Source organism: Schistocerca gregaria, chromosome 6 (genome assembly GCF_023897955.1).
Source record: "Schistocerca gregaria isolate iqSchGreg1 chromosome 6, iqSchGreg1.2, whole genome shotgun sequence".
NCBI classification, from domain to species: Eukaryota; Metazoa; Arthropoda; class Insecta; order Orthoptera; family Acrididae; genus Schistocerca; species Schistocerca gregaria.
The window spans coordinates 338,325,093-338,344,714 of record NC_064925.1 but is presented as its reverse complement, the minus strand read 5'-3'; the positions used below and the strand labels follow the sequence as shown (position 1 = coordinate 338,344,714).

The following is a 19,622-nucleotide window of genomic DNA, read 5'->3' as shown; positions in this document are numbered from 1 at the left end:
CAGTGCTGCGACCCGCACCAGGCCGCATAAACGTAACTACTCTAAAACTCGGTAAAAGGTCTTAATTTTGAATGAAAGGTGGAAATATTGGCAAAACTTCGGTATATTCTGAATTCATTCACTACCAAGCCTGTGCTAATCATAACATAGTCATGCGCAAACCCTTTCATTCACGTTAGCATGTTTATGGTAACGTATTTCCCGAAGTCTGAACAACTACTAAGCCCGGATTGTTCTTAAATGAAAATGCTTGTTACACTATTAAGTTTCTCAGTGTCTAAAACACTCCAGTATTTAGTCACCAATCTGCTCAAAATGCCACGTGGAATTATTGTCTTTTCTCATACACAAAATTACTTAAAAAATCCGTACTTTCCAAAAAAAGGAAAAGAAAAAACACTGCACACTGGAATCAATTTGCCTTCACTTTAAAGCACTTTTGATGCTTGCATTAAATTTTGAGTGAAACTCAAGAAAACTTTTACAGAGACACGCCAAATGACGCAGGAAGCCTGCGATGATGAATGCTTAAGCCATACTCGGTGTTACGGCTTAAAAATGGCCAGACGGATGTTAAAGACGATCCTCGTTGAGGACGCCTTTCGACTTCTACCGACCGACGCTCATGTCAAGAACGACAACGAAATTGTGTGTGCCAATCGAAGACTGACTCTCCGAGAGTTTGCAGAACAATGTAACATTTCAGTTGGAGCATGTCATGAAATCCTGACACAGCATCTTGGAATGCATCGTGTTGCCGTTAAGTTCGTCCCACAGTTCATGAGTCAAGACCAGAAAGACCTCCACCTTGCAATCTGTGAAGAGCTTTTGGATCACGCAAATGAGATCAAAATGTTTCTTCAGAGAATCACAACTGCTGATGAGACATGGGTCTACGGTTATGACGTTGAGGTCCAGGTTCTATCTCACAAGACCGAAAAAAGCTCTTCAGGTCAGGTCAAATGTCAAAGCCATGCTGATAGCTTTCTTTGACTTTGACTAGAAAGGTTGCAGTGCTGAATGCAATACGCAAATTTATAACAGAGTCGCAGAGAGCACAAATGTCTGACAAGGACTGTCAGGTATTCAGGTCGTAACCACCATGTGTAATGCATAAGGGCTTACTCTGCACAACAACAAAATGCCTACCACGCACGGTGGTTCCAGCAATGCTCAGGTCTGAAGTAATTTGACAAGCACATGAAGATGTGTTGTCAGCTCACAGGGGACAACGAGCAATGGACAGTTTAGCTGCGGGAAGGTTCTGCTGTAGCACAAAAAAATTAACGTTGTGTAATATGTGAAGGATTGACGTCTTCGCTGGTCATAGTGCCTCAGTATGAATCGAGACTCATCACTGAATTCAATTCTGTTGCAGTTATGAGGTTCCATGCCGAATGCTCTAGACACAGCAAACAGGCTTGTTGGTGTACAGACGACAAGGGGCGCCGTGAGCTCATTCCCCTGTCTGTGAGCCACCTATTAATGTTCCTTGTGGTCACTGAAGGGCAAGTTGCACGTCGGATCAATGATAATGATGAACCCGCGGCTGTGAGTGCCTCTCTGATGATTTCTCGGTCCTCGTTCTGCCGTCTCTGTAGGTCGCTTTGCTGTTGTTTCTGTGTTCGGCCACGGCTCACTTATTCCCGCCGCCATCCGCGAACAGTGGCATCGGTCCAGTTCAAACGTCCAACGATTCGTCAGTTTCTCCAACCGGCTTATTTGAGCCCTACTACACGTCTTTTCCCAAATGCTGACTTCTGCGTACATTATTTAAGCACATGTCTGCGAGGCAATGTTAAGCCAAGTGGGTACACAGAATGAAATTCACCATACTGTATACCCTGGTATCGATATGTCCCTCCTTACTGTCCTTGACAGCTGCACGATGACATTACGCTGCAGCGTCTTATCTATCAGCCTCATTTTTTGTGGATACCTAAATAAATATAAGTTTGTGACCGATTTATGTAACTCCTTCATGGTGTTGTCTTTTTATTGTCTTAGAGTGTAGCAATCGTTTGACGTAATCCATACACTCTCCCCTCAACCAAACGTCCGTCCATTTGGAAGTGTCCTGTATATTCAACTGTTTTTACCTGAATTTTTTAAAGTGCATTTAGCAATTTCAAGAAAACCAACGCCATGACATGGTAACTACAAACAGTACAGCAACAGTCATGCCGTGTTTGTCGTAGCAATTATTGCACTGTGAAAAGAGTTGAGCAAATCGAGACATAAAAATAACAGTATATAATGAGGAAAAAAAGAGATACGCAATTCCTCACGAGCAAAAATGGACAAAAAATATTACGTAAGTAAATCTATGAGATCGTTGTAGAAAATGATAAAAGGCAAAATTCGGGACGAATTTTTTGAAACAAAAGGGAAATGTTGCGCAGCAGATTAATTATACTGCAAATGTTTAATTTTTTTAATGTTCTATTATGGACGCTCAGAAGACTTAACCTAACCTAACCTAACCTAACCTTAGCAATGTGCCAACTATAGCATCATTAAGACTTACGGCCAATGAAATAACATCAGGGAGTGAAACGAGCATTTCCACACAACCTCTGAAAGAAGAAAACAAGAACGCAAAAAATGTAGCGTTACATAACAAGGTAGTGTGAAGTAACACTTCCTAATTTAAGCGCCAGAGTTCCGCTGCAAAGTCAAACGCAGGAGATGAGACACGATCTCGATGACCCAGAGTATTTACTAAATTACCTTAGCGAGGCAAGGGGCGCTGACGGGATCGATAAACGAGGGCAAGTGCGTTCATACACCCACAGCCACGGTTTCCTAGGCACAAGGCTCGGCTTTTAAAATAATACGGCTTACCGACCTCAAAGACACATTCAGTCTGGCTGTCAGTCTGATCGCTAGAACCAGAAAGAATGACACTGTACAGAGTTTCAGCGAAACTGACGGATCGTGGTATGGACTGGGAGTGGGGGAGGAATGACAGAGGAAGACGCATAGTAGAATTTGCACAGAGCTAACACTTGGTTTGAGAAACATGGAAGTACTGGAAGAGATCTGGACACAACGGAATGTTTCACGTTTATTATACAATGGTAAGACAGAGACTTCAGAAACTGATTTTAAACTGTAAATTATATCCAGGGAAAAGTGTAGACCCTGACCGCAATTTATTTGTTAAGAACTGTAGATTAAACCTGAAGAAATTGCGAAAAGGTAGAAAATTAAGCACATTGGACCTAGGTAAGATGAAAGATTTAAAGGCTGATGAGAGTTTGAGAGGGATCATTGGGCAACTATCGACTACAACAGTGAAAAGGAATACGACAGAAGACAAATGGATACCTTTTAGCGACGAAATAGTGGAGGCAGCAGAGGACCAGTAGATGAAAAGACAGGGCCTAGTAGAAATCCTTGGATATCACAGTAGATGTTGGATTTAACTGATGAAAGGAGAAAAATATTTAAAAATGCAGCAAAAGAAGCGGGCGAAACGAAAGACAAACTTCTAAAAAACAGACTGATATGAAGTGAAAAGTGGCGAAGCAGGAATGGCTAGAGGATAAATGTAAGAATACAGAATCATAAGTCATAAGGCGAAAACTTTGGAGAAGAGAAAAGCAGATGTATAAATATCAAGAACTCAGATGGAAAACCAGTCCTAAGTAAAGAAGGGAAAGCTAAAAGGTGAGAGGAGAATATAAATGTTCTACATAAAGTGAATGTGAAGGCAATATTATAGGAACGGAAGAGAACTTAGATGAAGATGAGATGCGAGTTATGGTAATGCAAGAAGAATTGACACATCACGCGAAGACCAAATCGAAACAAAGCCCATGGAATAGGCGACATTCCGTATCAACTACGTATATCCTTGGGAGAACCAATCGCGATAATACTATTCATCTGATGTGTAAGACGTATTACACAGGCGAACTACATTCCAACTTCAAGAAGAATGTATGTGAATGTGTGAATACTACCGAACTACCAGTTGAATAAGTTATGATTGGAAAATACTAACACGAATTCTTTACAGAACAATGGAATAGCTAATAAAAGCCGACCTCGGGTAGATTAATTTCGGTTCCAGAGAAATGAAGGAACCGAACTGAAGACGTCAACAACAACGCTACTAAAAATGAAACTGCCATTGTATGTATCACACGAAAGTAAGTCAAAGGATTTGACAAGAATTAGAAAGGAGATCAGCGGTGAGCATCTGGACAGACGGAACTCTACTGAGTGGTAAAACAAGTTAAGTAATTGTCCTATCCAGGAAAAACGATTACACGAGTTGTTGAAGCAAGGAGATATCGTATGTCGATAGTCTCAGGAGAAAGAAACTTCCTTTGTTAAAACAGGTTGTTGTTACAGGTATGCAGCATATAATAGGAGTTACGAAAAAAGTTGCTATAATTGCACGTCTTGGGCATCGCATTGCGTCAGGAAATAGTGCCGCTACCTCGCCTGAACTTGAGTAACGTAATGATGTAAAAGTGATACATAAAATTTTTTGCCCAATAGGTTTATCAATTAAAATCGCTCAAAAGAGGAAAGGCCGCTGTACCTGATGGGATACCAGTTCGATTTTACACAGAGTACGCGAAGGAACTTGCCCCCCCCCCCCCCCCCCCCTTCTTGCAGCGGTGTACCGTAGGTCTCTAGAAGAGCGTAGCGTTCCAAAGGATTGGCAAAGGACACAGGTTATCCCCGTTTTCATGAAGGGACGTCGCACAGGTGCGCAGAACTATAGACCTATATCTCTAACGTCGATCACTTGCAGAATTTTCGAACACGTATTATGTTCGAATATAATGACTTTTCTGAAGACTAGAAATCTGCTCTGTAGGAATCAGCATGGGTTTCGAAAAGACGATCGTGTGAAATCCAGCTCGCACTATTCGTCCACGAGACTCAGAGGACCATAGACACGGGTTACCAGGTAGATGCCGTGTTTCTTGACTTCCGCAAGGCGTTTGATACAGTTCTCCACAGTCGTTTAATGAACAAAGTAAGAGCACACGGAATACCAGACAAATTGTGTGATTGGATTGAGGGGTTCCTAGATAACAGAAGGCAGCATGTCATTCTCAATGGGGAGAAGTCTTCCGAAGTAAGAGTGATTTCAGGTGTGCCGCAGGTTAGTGTCGTAGGACCGTTGCTATTCATAATATACATAAATGACCTTGTGGATAATATCGGAAGTTCACTGAGGCTTTTTGCGGATGATGCTGTAGTATATCGAGTGGTTGTAACAATGGAAAATTGTACTGAAATACAGGAGGAGCAGCAGCGTATTGACGCATGGTGCAGGGAATGGCAATTGAATCTGAATGTAGACAAGTGTAATGTGCTGCGAATACATAGAAAGAAATATCCCTTATCGTTTAGCTACAATACAACAGGTCAGCAACTGGAAGCAGTTAATTCCATAAATTATCTGCGAGTTGGCATTAGGAGTGATTTAAAATGGAGTGACCTTATAAAATTAATCATCGGTAAAGCAGATGCCAGACTGAGATTCACTGGAAGAATTCTAAGGAAATGCAATCCGAAAACAAAGGAAGTAGCTTACAGTACACTTGTTCGCCTACTGCTTCAATACTGCTCACCGTTGTGGGATCCGTACCAGATAGGGTTGATAGAAGAGATAGAGAAGATCCAACGGAGAGCAGCGTGCTTCGTTACAGGATCATTTAGTAATCGCGAAAGCGTTACGGAGATGATAGATAAACTCCAGTGGAAGACTGCAAGAGAGACGTTCAGTAGCTCGGTACGAGCTTTTGTTGCAATTTCGAGAACATACCTTCACCGAGGAGTCAAACAGTATATTACTCCCTCCTACGTATAATTCGCGAAGAGACCATGAGGATAAAATCAGAGAGATTAGATCCCACACAGAGGCCTACCGACAACTTTCTTTCCACGAACGATACGAGACTGGAATAAAAGGGAGAACCGATAGAGTTACTCAAATTACCCTCCGCCACACACCGTCAGGTGGCTTGTGGAGTATGGATGTAGATGTAGATGTAGACCTGAAACATGCAACATGGGAAAAATTGTAAACAAGGAACAATGTATTGGTGCATCTCTGATAACGACAATGGCGAAGGAATGGACCGTTCGAAGGTCAGGAAATAGTGCCGCTACCTCGCCTGAACTTGAGTTTGTAACGTAATGATATGAAAGTGATACCTAAAATTTTTTGACCATTACGTTTATTGTAAATATGATGTATTTGTTTTACTCTGTAAATATTTAGATACAATGTGTTAAATGGAAATGTGATATGTGCTCTAACCCGTATAAACTACTTTGTATTATGATGTATTTGTATGGGTTAAAGCTGGTAGGGTAAGTCAGTAAAAACTTTATCGTTGGCAGAGAGTAAAGACTTGTCTAGCAGTGCTGTCTCTGGACTCGAATGTGACGTCTGAACAGGGCTGGAAGGAGACGTATTGGTTGTGAGACGTGAGAGAGACCACACCAAGTGGTGTGCACTCTCACGGCTATATGAGGCTCAGTTGTTACCAGCGAAGCACTATGAGCATGACGAGCGTGGCCAGATGCAATAGGCTTCAATAAAAGTAAGATCCTGCCTCATAACTGGTCATTGCGAATCAACATGGACTCGCAGTAAGACATGGGCCCATGGGAGCGTTGAAGACGACAACGACGACGACACGACGGCTTAACATCTGCGACAACTGTAAGGTTATGATTAATAAAATTCTTTTCCGGGCTATTATGCCGTGGTCTGATGGATTTCGCATTGTAACCCGACGTTTCGTCCCCATCTGCGGAGGACATCTTCAAGGGGGTTCGTGGCTTCTGTTAACTTCCGAAACACACACTGTCTCACTACTGACTGCAGCAAATTTTTGTTTTCGCGTGCTCCCACGCATAGGCGTGACGTCACATGTTTTGAATACGCGAGCGCAATTGGCCGTTGTCGGTTGCCGCCGTCCGCTGTTGCTATCATCCCATGGCGGAAGACTGGTACACATCTTCTTCAGCACCGGCATCCAGATGTCATTCAATTTCACGCCCTCCTCCTTCCTATTAAAATTCCTGGGGTGTTTCATAATCTCTATAGCCTCTCTGTAAAGCCTTTCATGACATCCGCTTGTGGCTGCCAGTACTTGAGTTCTATCAAAATAAATGTGGTGGTCTCCTGACTGCAAAGCGTGTTCCGCAACAGCTGATCTATCAATCTCTCCCCTTCTACAATTGCCCTTGTGCTCTTCTAGTCGTTTTTTGACCGTTCTTTTTGTGGTACCCACATATACCTCCCCACAACTACACGGGATCCTGTAAATTCCTGCTTTTTCCAGCGGTTTTGGCTAAGGATGCTCGTAAACCACAAGCGGATATCATGAAAGGCTTTACAGAGAGGCTATAGAGATTATGAAACACCCCAGGAATTTTAATAGGAAGGAGGAGGGCGTGAAATTGAATGACATCTGGATGCCGGTGCTGAAGAAGATGTGTACCAGTCTTCCGCCATGGGATGATAGCAACAGCGGACGGCGGCAACCGACAACGGCCAATTGCGCTCGCGTATTCAAAACATGTGACGTCACGCCTATGCGCGGGAGCACGCGAAAACAAAAATTTGCTGCAGTCAGTAGTGAGACAGTGTGTGTTTCGGAAGTTAACAGAAGCCACGAACCCCCTTGAAGATGTCCTCCGCAGATGGGGACGAAACGTCGGGTTACAATGCGAAATCCATCAGACCACGGCATAATAGCCCGGAAAAGAATTTTATTAATCATGACAGTTCCGGCCGTGAAAGTTTACATTTTACAACTGTAAGGTTGTTTTATTTTCTTTCACATTAGAAACTTCGTGAGGGACTACTCACTGACATTCTCAGTGAACATTATTTCAGCAATAAGACGTAAAATCTATAAGTACCTCAATCATTGTCACCTACGTAGGGTCCTATTTCTTTCTGTTATTGAATAGCCGAGTGTCGTTGTTTAAACAGCTAAAAGAAAGGAATTAAAAATCATTGCCGCTCTTGTTCGTTTGCTAAAATAATAATTGAAAGCAATCAATACTGAAACTTCAGCAAGTTACCAGTATTGTTCAATATCATTTAGAAGCAAAGCCATTCTTGCTAAGATTGAACACAAAATAAAGTAACTAAAATTAAAATAATTCTGTCAATCTCAGGACAAAGAAAAGAATAAATCAAGTTCACAAAGTTTTGAACATGGCTGCTTGGTTCACTGACCATTTATAAATTAAAATTGAAACAAATGAGCCCTCGGTCACAATTGTTTTAGGTTTGTTAACTAGGTTTCAACACTTCTAAGAGCACCTTCATCAGAATTTAGACTAATTACTAACTTATGGCAAAAAAAAATATTTTTGTATAAAAAAAAGTGCAAGTACTGACTAACAATGTAAGACAGAGACAGCACTTAAATGTCACGTATAAAATAAATAACAAGCCAGAAGGGCTTTAGTCACAAAATATTTAAAAGGAATGTGTGAAGGCGAGCCTCTTAGGGCTGCTCATGGCTGTATAACCACAGGTTGCAACGGACTCTTCACACATTCCTTTTAAATATCTTGTGACTAAAGCCCTTCTGACTTGCTATTTATTTTATACGTGACATTTAAGTACTGTCTCTGTCTTGTATTGTTCGTCAGTCGTTGCACTTTTTCATACAAAAATATTTTTCTTCCCCTAAGTTTGTAATTATGTTATAGAGCACTTTAAATCTCTAAATTCTGATGAATGGACTCTAAGAAATGTTGAAACCTGGTTAATAAGACTAAAAAATTGTGACTGATACTTCATTTGCTTCAATTTTAAATTAAGTTCACATAATTCATATCTCTGTCTATTGTAATAATGCTACTGTGTGCAGGCATGGCTCGTATTTTGGCGCTGTCTGTTTGTTGAAAGCCAACAGCTGTTTATCTGGTCTAGCAAATATTCGTCGTAATTGCATTCTACTCAAAGTACGTAGCTTGCCATATCCAGAAATCCAACGCACTTAAGCAAACGGTAACCTGAGATTGCGTGAATTACTGCCGTAAACAAAGGGCCACCTCCAGTCAATGATTTACTTATCAATAACTAGTTTAAATACCTTTTTACAAGTTAAAATAACTGAATATTAAAAATTTAAGATAATTGTTTTCTGTATCCATTATCATTCCGTAACGTACTGTGTTGTCAAAAATGTGTGTCAACCTTCTGTTGTCAGACGTACAGTCAAACGGTTAAGTATTCATTACTGTCAGCATTATTGATCAGACCGTGGACAGACAGTGCTCAATTGTCTTGGCCACCATATTTATTACATTTTGTATCATTTCAAGTAGTTTTACAGTGTACGATTGGAGTCATGTGTACCTCTTTCTGTTTCGTGCCTTATATGAGAGATTCGTTCGTAATCAAAAATCCAAATAAGTAGAAAGTACAGGAGTAGAAAAGATTGTTCTTTAGAACGACTTGGCTTACATCTCTCTCCACTAACCGATTAAATTTCCTTCGGAGACGACAGCCTCATCCAAAATCAAGTCAATTAGGCACACGCGATCACAATCTTATTACCGCATTAATCGATTAGTGAGGAGCGAGGTAAAAAGTTGTGGAAATGGTGGAGACTGTAGTTCCACGCCGAACCGTTAGTCGAACATCCCTGGTATAGAACCGACCGGACAGCCTGAATGAAAGGCTCAAACTGTTCTGCGACCGTGTAGGCCCCATATTCCTCGACTTACGTCATACACTGGTGGGTTATCGGGTTCCACTTAATGGGTCAGACGTCCAGTACACACAGGAGGTGGCTACACGGGTAGCGGAGGCTGTGTGTAGGGGACTGGGTAGTTTTTTACGTCACAGAGCCTCGGGAAAGAACGAAAAGGGCTCCAGTCTCAAAGGGAGCTGGAAAAACACAGGGTCTAGGAACCAGGGGCAATACAGTAATACATTGTCGTAGTTGTGTTGGGAAAGAGACAGAGCTCCAAGCGCTAACGTAGAGCCGAAACTCAGATCGTTACAGGTACTGAAAGTTCTGTAAAGGATCTAACGTTGTCCAGAAAAAAATACGTCAGACACGGTTGGTGGAGGCGTGTTGTTTGTTGCTAGGGGTAGTTTATCTTGTAGCGAAATTGAAATAGGTACTTTCCGTGAGTTAGTTTAGGTATTGACTATACTTCAAACCCCGAATAGATTAGTAATTAGTTCCTTTTACGGGCCCCTCTGACTCATATGATACAGTTGCTGAAACATTACAAAAAAAAAAAAAAACTTCAATGCCATTCCAAACAGGCAGCCTACTCGTACAGATATAGATGGTGGTGACAGTGTTGGCGAAAGCAAGTGTTCCAAGCCCATGTCAGGTGTTAAACAACTTCCGAAATTGTACTATATTCTTTCGTTGAAAATTATTTTTGCAACTTGCTCCGGAGTCCATCCGAAATATAAATGGTTACGAAAACAGACTTGTAACATTAGCAACAAATAATACCGAGCACATAGGGAGAACCATGACGTTTACGGGGATTAGTGACCACAAGGGCGTTATAGCGACTTTGAACACTGTAACATCCAAACCCATCATAAATAAACGCAAAATACATGTATTTGAAAGAGAATATAAAATTCAATTCACATCTTCCTAGGAAACAGTGTCTATTCCTTCCAAACTACGTAAGCTTGGACGACATGTAGGTTACAGTCAGTTAGTTTCGACAGCAGCTGAAGATTTGTACCAAATAAATTAATAGGAACGGAACAGATCCCCTGCCGTACACAAATCGATCAGAACACTGCGGCAGAAGTAAGGAAAAATTATGCCAAATCCGAAAGAACATGAAATCCCCAAGATTGGTGAAGTTATACACAAGTTCGAAATTCAGTGATAATTTCAATTCCGAATGCTTTTAATAGTTTCCACAACGTAACTATGTCGAAATCTGGCAGAAAATTCAAAGGGACACAATCAGTATCTCCAATTCAGCTCATTAATCACGGTGTGACAATGGAGTTCATATAGAATGAAATACCTCCAACAAGGTATGTGGCATGTACACACGCTAGAAAGGGAAAATAAGTATGATTACGGCTGTATTGAGCTTCTGATCACTTACAGAGCGATGAAACAGAAGGGGCAAACTAAAACGTATCTTACTGTAAGTATTTTAAAGAAACTGTAACAAATTAATGTAATTTAACTTTGATTTAATGTTTCTAATGGAATTAAATATTCAGTTGAATTAAATAGAACAGAAAACAAGAAAAGTGAAGCTGAGGAGAAATTAGTAGACTGAGAATTAGTAGACTGAGGCCAGTATCAGAATCGATACGCCTCGCATCGGTTGCGATATGTTACCACACTAATCAGAAGAAGCAGCTTCCACGCTAACTAATATAAAGTGTTGGGTGAATTACAAATATTAGATTGGTGTATAAGTTAGAAGCAACTTTGTTTTGCATGCTGGTATTCCGATTGCTATGGGCTTATTTATCGACTGTCATTTTTTATTTGAAGTTCACTGCTGCTATTTGAGACTACGTATTGTCACTGGAGATAGTGAGTGGAGTTGTGAACGCTAGAAAATGGAGCCAAGTGGAGAAATCGGGTTGTACCCGACACATTCTTCTGTTTGAGTTCAGTAGAGAGGTGACAGCAGCGGAGACAGCCAGAAACATTTGATCCGTGTTTTGGGCTATTACCATTGGACAGAACACGGGAAGAAAATGGTTTTCTCGTTTTAAGGAGGATCATTTTGACATTAGTGGCTCTCCACGTTCAGGAAGACCATCGGGACGACCCAGGTCAGAGTACTTGAGAACTATTAATTGTGATTATTTGTGATCAATCTACCATCGTTAGACATTTGCATGCAGTGGAGAAGGCTCAAAAATCAGGTGTTTGGGTACCACATGCGCTAAGCCAAAATCACAAAAGTCTGCGAGTGGCCGTATGTGGTGCTCTACTCGCTCGTCATCAATGGCTCTATGGCTCTATGCGCAAATGGCTCTATGCACTATGGGACTTAACATCTGAGGTCATCAGTCCCCTGAACCTAGAACTACTTAAACCTAACCAACCTAAGGACAGCACACACATCGATGCCCGAGGCAGGATTCTAACCTGCGACCGTTAGCAGCAGCGCGCTTCCGGACGCATGTGAAGCTACAAGGCGATCAAATCGTAAGTGATTAACTGTCGTATAAAAGCCTTTCACACGATTTCCGCAACACACAATGATGCGAAACTATCTGCATCCTATACAGGTTGTAATGCCAAACATAACCAACAACATGAAAAACCAGCTGCTCGAGAACATGTGAAGCAGTAGCTTGCGGATGGTTGAGGCGGAGTCCATTGCAGCGAAGGCTTGAGTGCGTACTTCGACTTTAGGGGCTGCATAGCGCAGCCAATGTAATTCCGGACTGTGAGCGATAGCCGATGGGTTACTTTGCGCTGCCTGCGTAAGCACGGAGTGTGCATTGGTTGCAGAGGAGAGCACCAGGGCGGCGCCCTAATTACCTACCCTTCCAAAGGGTTTTGCGACGGCCTGCAGCAGGCATGTGATTTAGTGGGAGAGAAGTGGTGCAGTTTCTGTCCATCCACTGCCCACCTCCCCCTCACCCCCCCCCCCCCCCCCCCCCCCCGAATGCCACACCAGCCACTACAGTAAAGAACAATGGACAATAAGATCTAGGTTGGTTTAGTTTAAGATAATTTATTTTTAAGTAGCACTTCCCCGTACGTATGTATGCGTAAACGCCTGATGATGAACATAACATGCTCGCAACGCGTTGTACTATGTTAGATTAACCAGAAAAAGAAAAGTGACTGGTAGCAGAAATTACAAATATATAAAAAAGTTTTAATACACTACTGGCCATTAAAAGTGCTACACCAAATGCAGATGATAAACGGATATTCATTGGACAAATATATTAAAGTAGAACTGACATGTGATTACATTTTCACGCAATTTGGGTGCATAGATCCTGAGAAATCAGTAACCAGAACAACCACCTCTGGCCATAATAGCGGCCTTGATACACCTGGGCATTGAGTCAAAGAGAGGTCGGATGGCGTGTTCAGCTACAGCTGCCCATGCAGCTTCAACACGATACCACAGTTACTCAAGAGTAGTGACTGGCGTATTGTGACGAACCAGTTGCTCGGCCACCATTGACCAGACGTTTTCAATAAGTGAGAGATCTGGAGAATGTGTTGGCCAGGGCAGCAGTCGAACATTTTCTGTATCCAGAAAGGCCCGTACAGGACATTGACATGTGGTTGTGCATTATCCTGCTCAAATGTATGGTTTGGCAGGGATTGAATGAACGTTAGAGCCACGGGTCGTAACACACTTGAAATGTAACGTCCACCGTTCAAAGTGCCGTCAATGCGAATAAGAGGTGACCGAGATGTGTAACAAATGGCACCCCATACCATCACACCAGGTGATACGCCAGTATGGCGATAACGAATACAAGCTTCCAATGAGCGTTCACCGAGATGTCGCCAAACACGGATGCGACTATCATGATGCTGTAAACAGAACCTGGTTTCATCAGAAAAAATGACGTTTTGCCATTCGTGCACCCAGATTCGTCGTTGAGTACACCATTGTAGGCTCTCCTGTCTGTAATGCACCGTCAAGAGTAACCGCAGTTACGGTCTCCGAGCTGATAGTCCACGATGCTGAAAACGTCATCGAACTGTTCGTGCAGATGGTTGTTGTTTTGCAAATGTCCCCATCTGTTGACTCAGGGATCGAGACGTGGCTGCACGATCCGTTACAGCCATGCGGATAAGATGCCTGTCATCTCGACTGCTAGTGATACGAGGCCGTTGGGATCCAGCACGGCGTTCCGTGTTACCCTCCTGAACCCACCGATTCCATATTCTCCTAACAGTCATTATATCTCGACCAACGCGAGCAGCAATGTCGCGATAAGGTAAACCGCAATCGTGATAGGCTACAATCCGACGTTTATCAAAATCGGAAACGTGATGGTACGCATTTCTCCTCCTTACATGTGGTATGACAACAACGTTTCACCAGGCAACGCCGGTCAACTGCTGTTTCTGTATGAGAAATCGGTTGGAAACTTTCCTCATGTCAGCACGTTGTAGGTGTCGCCACCGGCGCCAACGTTGTGTGAATGGTCTGAAAAGCTAATCATTTGCATATCACAGTATCCTCTTCCTGTCGGTTAAATTTCGAGTCTGTAGCACGTTATCCTAATGGTTTAGCAATTTTAATGGCCAGTAGTGTACATCAATTCTTACCAATGATTTAGTCCCATTGCGACCTTGTCCTAATCCTGCGATAGAAAGAGTGCCTTGGGCTCTGTCACAAATCAGTTGCAAAGAGCGACTTAGCAGAGTGGTTAATACAATGGACCCGTAATCAAGAAGACACATCGACTATTTATTATTCAAGAAGACTTAGTTTCAAAAGCCTGCTGCCCGTACTGATCTCGCTTTTCATGAGATTACCTGCATCGCTTCAGGTTATCGATGAAACGATGAAATTCGAGTCTAACTTCCATGAAGCTGAGCAAGTACTCTGTCTTCGAGAACTGGACTATAAACAGTGAACCTGCTGTCTTTCTTCCTTTCTTTTTTCATCCAAAGCAATTCCTGTGAGACAGAGAGAAATGTTAAATGATCATGGATCGTACTGTGTCGATTCCTGCCGATCGCGAAAGATTTTTCTGTGGTGGAAAGATGTGTGGTGAAAAGAAGCAGCGAAAATGACACGTAAGCTACCGACATGGTGTCAAATGAAATTGGTTGCACCAGCCTGGTAGGCTGTCTCGCTAATACGGATCAGAGCGGTTTCCCAGTGTCCGGGGTTCAGTTCACACAAAGACAAATCTCAGTCCTCATCATGCTGATGGACGATTTTGCACGGTGAATACCATTTCTGGTTTCTCCTGTTGAATTATGATGAGGCCGTGTTTATAGCGCTGCTGGAAGTGCCGCTCTCTCTTGTCGGACGCTTACCTGCTGGTCGTTGATGTACCAGACGAGGTGCGCGGCTGGCCTGGAAGGCCCAGAGCTGCAGTCGAGGCTGACTGTGTCGCCCACCTGGTAGCGAGGCCTGCCGCCGGAGATGCGAGGACCCTCCTGGGGTAGGGCTGCAACACACAACAGGGCGCGGTTACTGACAATGGGAGCAGGCGGAAATTCCCCTCAGTCAACTCTCAAGAACCTGCCATCTAACTTCTGGACACCTAACGTAACAGATACACATGTCATTTCATTTCTTGTCAATGTTACACTTTGATAAATGTCCTATCATGAGATTCTCATACGGTTTCCTCAATTACCACGTTTTTGACTTGTAATTAAATAGATGTTTTCATAAGGTTAACTGCTATATAACTGTTAATATAAGTGACACTAATGCGCAACTATAAAATGGTGGGAAATTATATGTAAATGGATAGTGTGGATTGAAGTAAGCAAATATTCTTCACAGCTAAGACGACTGTGCATGACAGCAATTCCGTAGTAAGACGAGCGACTCTGGACTAAACAGTATGTTCCATTCTAAAACCATGCAATGAATGTAACTATGTCACGATTATAACAGTGAGTAACTTGAACATCGACATAAATAAAATTAAATCATCTATCCTCTTCACTCTGATTGTTGCCAGCATCAACAATCAGAGTGAAGAGGATAGATGGCAGATTCGATTGAAAGTTTGCAAAGTAATATTTCAGAGCTAGATCAAAAATGTAAGGACTATGGTGTGAAGATTAGCATCTCCAAACGAAAGTAATGTCAGTGGGAAAGAAATATAAACGGATTGAGTGCCAAATAGGAGGAACAAAGTTAGAACAGGTGGACGGTTTCAAGTACTTAGGATGCATATTCTCACAGAATGGCAACATAGTGAAAGAACTGGAAGCGAGGTGTAGCAAAGCTAATGCAGTGAGCGCTCGGCTACTATCTACTCTCTTCTGCAAGAAAGAAGTCAGTACCAAGACTAAGTTACCAGTGCACCGTCCAATCTTTCGACCAACTTTGTTGTATGGGAGCGAAAGCTGGGTGATTCAGGTTACCTTATCAATATGGTTCACGTTACGGATATGAAAGTAGCTAGGATGATTGCAGGTACTAGTAGATGAGAACAATGGCAGGCGGGTGTCCACAATGAGGAAATCAAAGAAAAACTGAGAATGAACTCTATAGATGTAGCAGTCAGGGCGAACAGGCTTAGATGGTAGGGTCATGTACACGCATGGGAGAAGCAAGGTTACCCAAGAGACTAATGGGTTCAGCACTAGAGGGTGGGAGAAGTCGGGGTAGACCAACGAGAAGGTACCTAGATCCGGTTAAGAATGATTTTGAAGTAATAGGTTTAACATCAGAAGAGGCACCAATGTTAGCACTGAATAGGGGATCATGGAGGAATGTTATAAGGGGGACTATGCTCCAGACCGAACACTGAAAGGCAAAATCAGTCTTAAACGATGATGATGATGATGATGATGATGATGATGATCCTCTTCACTGCACTGTTACTTCCGAAATATGAGGGTCAGTCAAAGAGTAATGCCCCATAATCTTTTTCGACAAGAATTTCAAATGCACCTACATAGTTTGAATACCACAACATTCACAATAAATTTATTACTTTCCAGTATAGTCTCCACAGACTTACACAGTTTTGGTCCACCTTTTAACAAAGGTAAGGGCAAGTTAATGCTTCCGTAGCCACTGCTGCAAATGAGCTTCTTTTAGTGGCGCAAACAGATGGAAGGCTGATGGTGCCAAGTGAAGACTATACAGAGGAAGAGGCAAAACTTTCCATCCAGTTTTAACAATCACTTCTACGGCATGATGACTGGTGTGTGGTCTTGCATTATCATGCAAAAGGAGAACTTCCCCGATAGCTTTCTTGGGCAGCTCGCTGAAGACGTGCTCTAAGCTGTTTGAGGGCTCTGACGTACTGGACAGTTTATTGTGCATCTCTGCCCCAAAAAATCAACCAACTGCATCCCAGACTACTGCAGCCAATGGCACAGTTTTGGACGTATTCTTCGATGAGCTTCTGTAGAAACGAGCGTTTGGCGTCATTGGCCTAGAGGCCCCTTACGGGGGCAGGTCCGGCCACCTTGGTGCACGTGTTATTACATTCGACGCCACATTGGGCGACCAGCACGTCGATGGGGATGAAATGATGATGAAGACCACACAACACCCAGTCTATGAGCGGAGAAAATCCCCGACCCAGCCGGGAATCGAAGCCGGGCCCGTAGGACGGCAATCCATCACGCTGACCACTCAGCTATCGGGACGGACGGTGAGTTTCTGTGATGCCATTCGATACTACTTATTTGGTTCTGGTTCAAAAAATTCCCCCGCGTTCCGTCTCCAGTCACAGTTTTTTTCCCAGAATCTCATCTCCAACTGGAGGCGCTGCAGGAGTTGGGAGGCAGTTGTTTTCTTACCACCTTATTCTCGTCGGTTAACATTCTTGGCACCCAAGTTGCAAATCTTTAAGTATCCTAGTAGTTGAATAATTATCACACTGCATTTATCAAGGAGGTAATGTTCCACAAATCGTCTGCAGCCACACGGATTTGGCCGCGAAAGATAACATCGACTTGTTTCGTCAGCGTACGATGTTTTCCCTTCAGCTTCGTAACAGCCACTGACCTATCGTCTAATCGTGCTGTTACATCTACGTACACATTTTTCAATCTTTCATGAACGTGCATTGGCGTCTCATCTCCCGCATTCAAGAATTCTATTATAGGACCACTGTCTAATACGAACATCGATGTCGGTCGTTTTCCACATGACTGCAGTACTGACATCTGTTAAAGCAGACTTTTAACTGCAGCCAGCCGGTGTGGCCGAGCGGTTCTAGGCGCTACAGTCTGGAACCGCGCGACCGCTACTGTCGCCGGTTCGAATCCTGTCTCGGGCATGGAAGTGTGTGATGTCCTTAGGTTAGTTAGGTTTAAGTAGTTCTAAGTCTAGGGGACTGATGACCTCAGAAGTGAAGTCCCACAGTGCTCGGAGCCATTTGAACCATTTTTTTAACTGCCATGGATTCAAAAACGTTTTGCGGAACAATGCCAAATTCAAATTTTTCAAATAATAACCTCTATTGAAGGAGAAAACATAATAGACAACACTGTTTGGCTGTCCCTCGTTTTATGGGTTAAATTCTACAGTTTCTTTACTCGTATCAGTCCCTTTTGTATCTAAAAATTACTAACAGTGGTATTGTGTGTGCAACTGCTGAAAGGAAGTTTTCTTTCGTCAAGAAAGTCGTTTCGTTTTATTCATTTAAAACATCGGCAATGATAGGGTTTTCTTGCTTCCAGTGTGGATGTGAGCCTTCACGCACAATTCGCTAGAATTTTCGTCTTCTGGACTGGTGTTCTACATAAAAAATAAAAGAAGCAGCGAGACCATTAATGAAAAAAAAAACTGTGCACAATTAAGCTGTCAATGAAGTCTGCCGCCACGTGCAGCGGGGCTGGAGGGAGCGTGGGGGAGGACTGTTTCGCCGCTACTGTGTCCTCGGCCTGCCGCCTGTGTACACACCACCAGTCAGACAGCCATATACTGCGGGCTGCCTACGCTCACGTCTGCCAACTACGCGGCCCTGTGGAGATCGACAGAAACAGCCCGTCATCGACGCAAACACAACGGATTGTTTTCAGCCAAACCACCAGGCTGCCTCAATACAGTGTAGCGGCAGCCTCGCCGCTAGTAGCGCGCGCACTGCAATAAATAGCGCTGCAATTAAGGCACCACTTCTCTCCCGGAAAATCACTTGCCTGCTGAGCGCAGTCGCGAAACCCTCGGCCGGGCAGGTAATTAGGGCGCCACCCTGCTGCTCTGCTCTGCAACCAATGCAAACTCCGAGCTTACGCCGGCAGCACTTAGTAACCCATCAATCGGAGTTCATCATCAGCTATCGCTCACCGTCCGAGCTTACACTAGCTGCGCTCTGCAGCCCAAAAGTCGAACTACACACTAAAGTCATCGCCGGATTGGACTCCATCTCAACCATCCTCGAGCTACTGCTTCACATGTTCTCGAGCTCACGCCTATTTGGACTTCACTTGAACTGTATCTGAGCCGAAACTTCGCTGGACCTCATCTTCGACTGCTTTCAAACTGGACCTCAGCTTCAATCGATACCACGCCTCGCTGGACTTCATCTTCAACCATCCTCAACCCCACCCCTCGATGGATCTTGCCTACAACATTGAGCCCATGCCTTGCTGATGTTGTCATCAGTCATGGAGGCCACGCCACACGACACTCGCAGGTGCAAAAAAACTCTAATGTTCAGTATTTCGCATCGATAGGCATGCGACAGCATGCGCTACCACTATATTCCAAAACGGAGCGCATAAAGACAGAATTCTTCTTAGACTCATACCTCGGATTCTGTTGTTGATGAATAAGTAAGGTCAAGTTTTTGGGATAGCCCTTACGCTAGGGACCATTTTTATTCCCAACAGAAGGCTCGTCTTTCTGTAAGTATTCTACAGCACAGGTTCAAAGTTTGAATATTACACATTTCTTCCGTCACAAGCAAATGGAACAAATCCTTTAGTTCTTTCTCCCTTAGGTGTGGTATGCTGTGCTCC

The 19,622-nt window shown here is 43.2% G+C and overlaps 1 protein-coding gene across 2 annotated transcripts in view; it reads right to left on the bottom strand.

The window, feature by feature from the left end:
* LOC126278661 (cell adhesion molecule 2-like) overlaps nt 1-19,622 on the bottom strand; it is a 1,323,224-nt gene that overhangs the window by 541,825 nt on the left and 761,777 nt on the right. For both annotated transcript variants that reach the window (XM_049978894.1, XM_049978893.1), the window contains exon 4: nt 14,997-15,130. In XM_049978894.1, the coding sequence (XP_049834851.1) occupies nt 14,997-15,130 (134 nt within the window). The remainder of the gene's footprint in view (nt 1-14,996; nt 15,131-19,622) is intronic.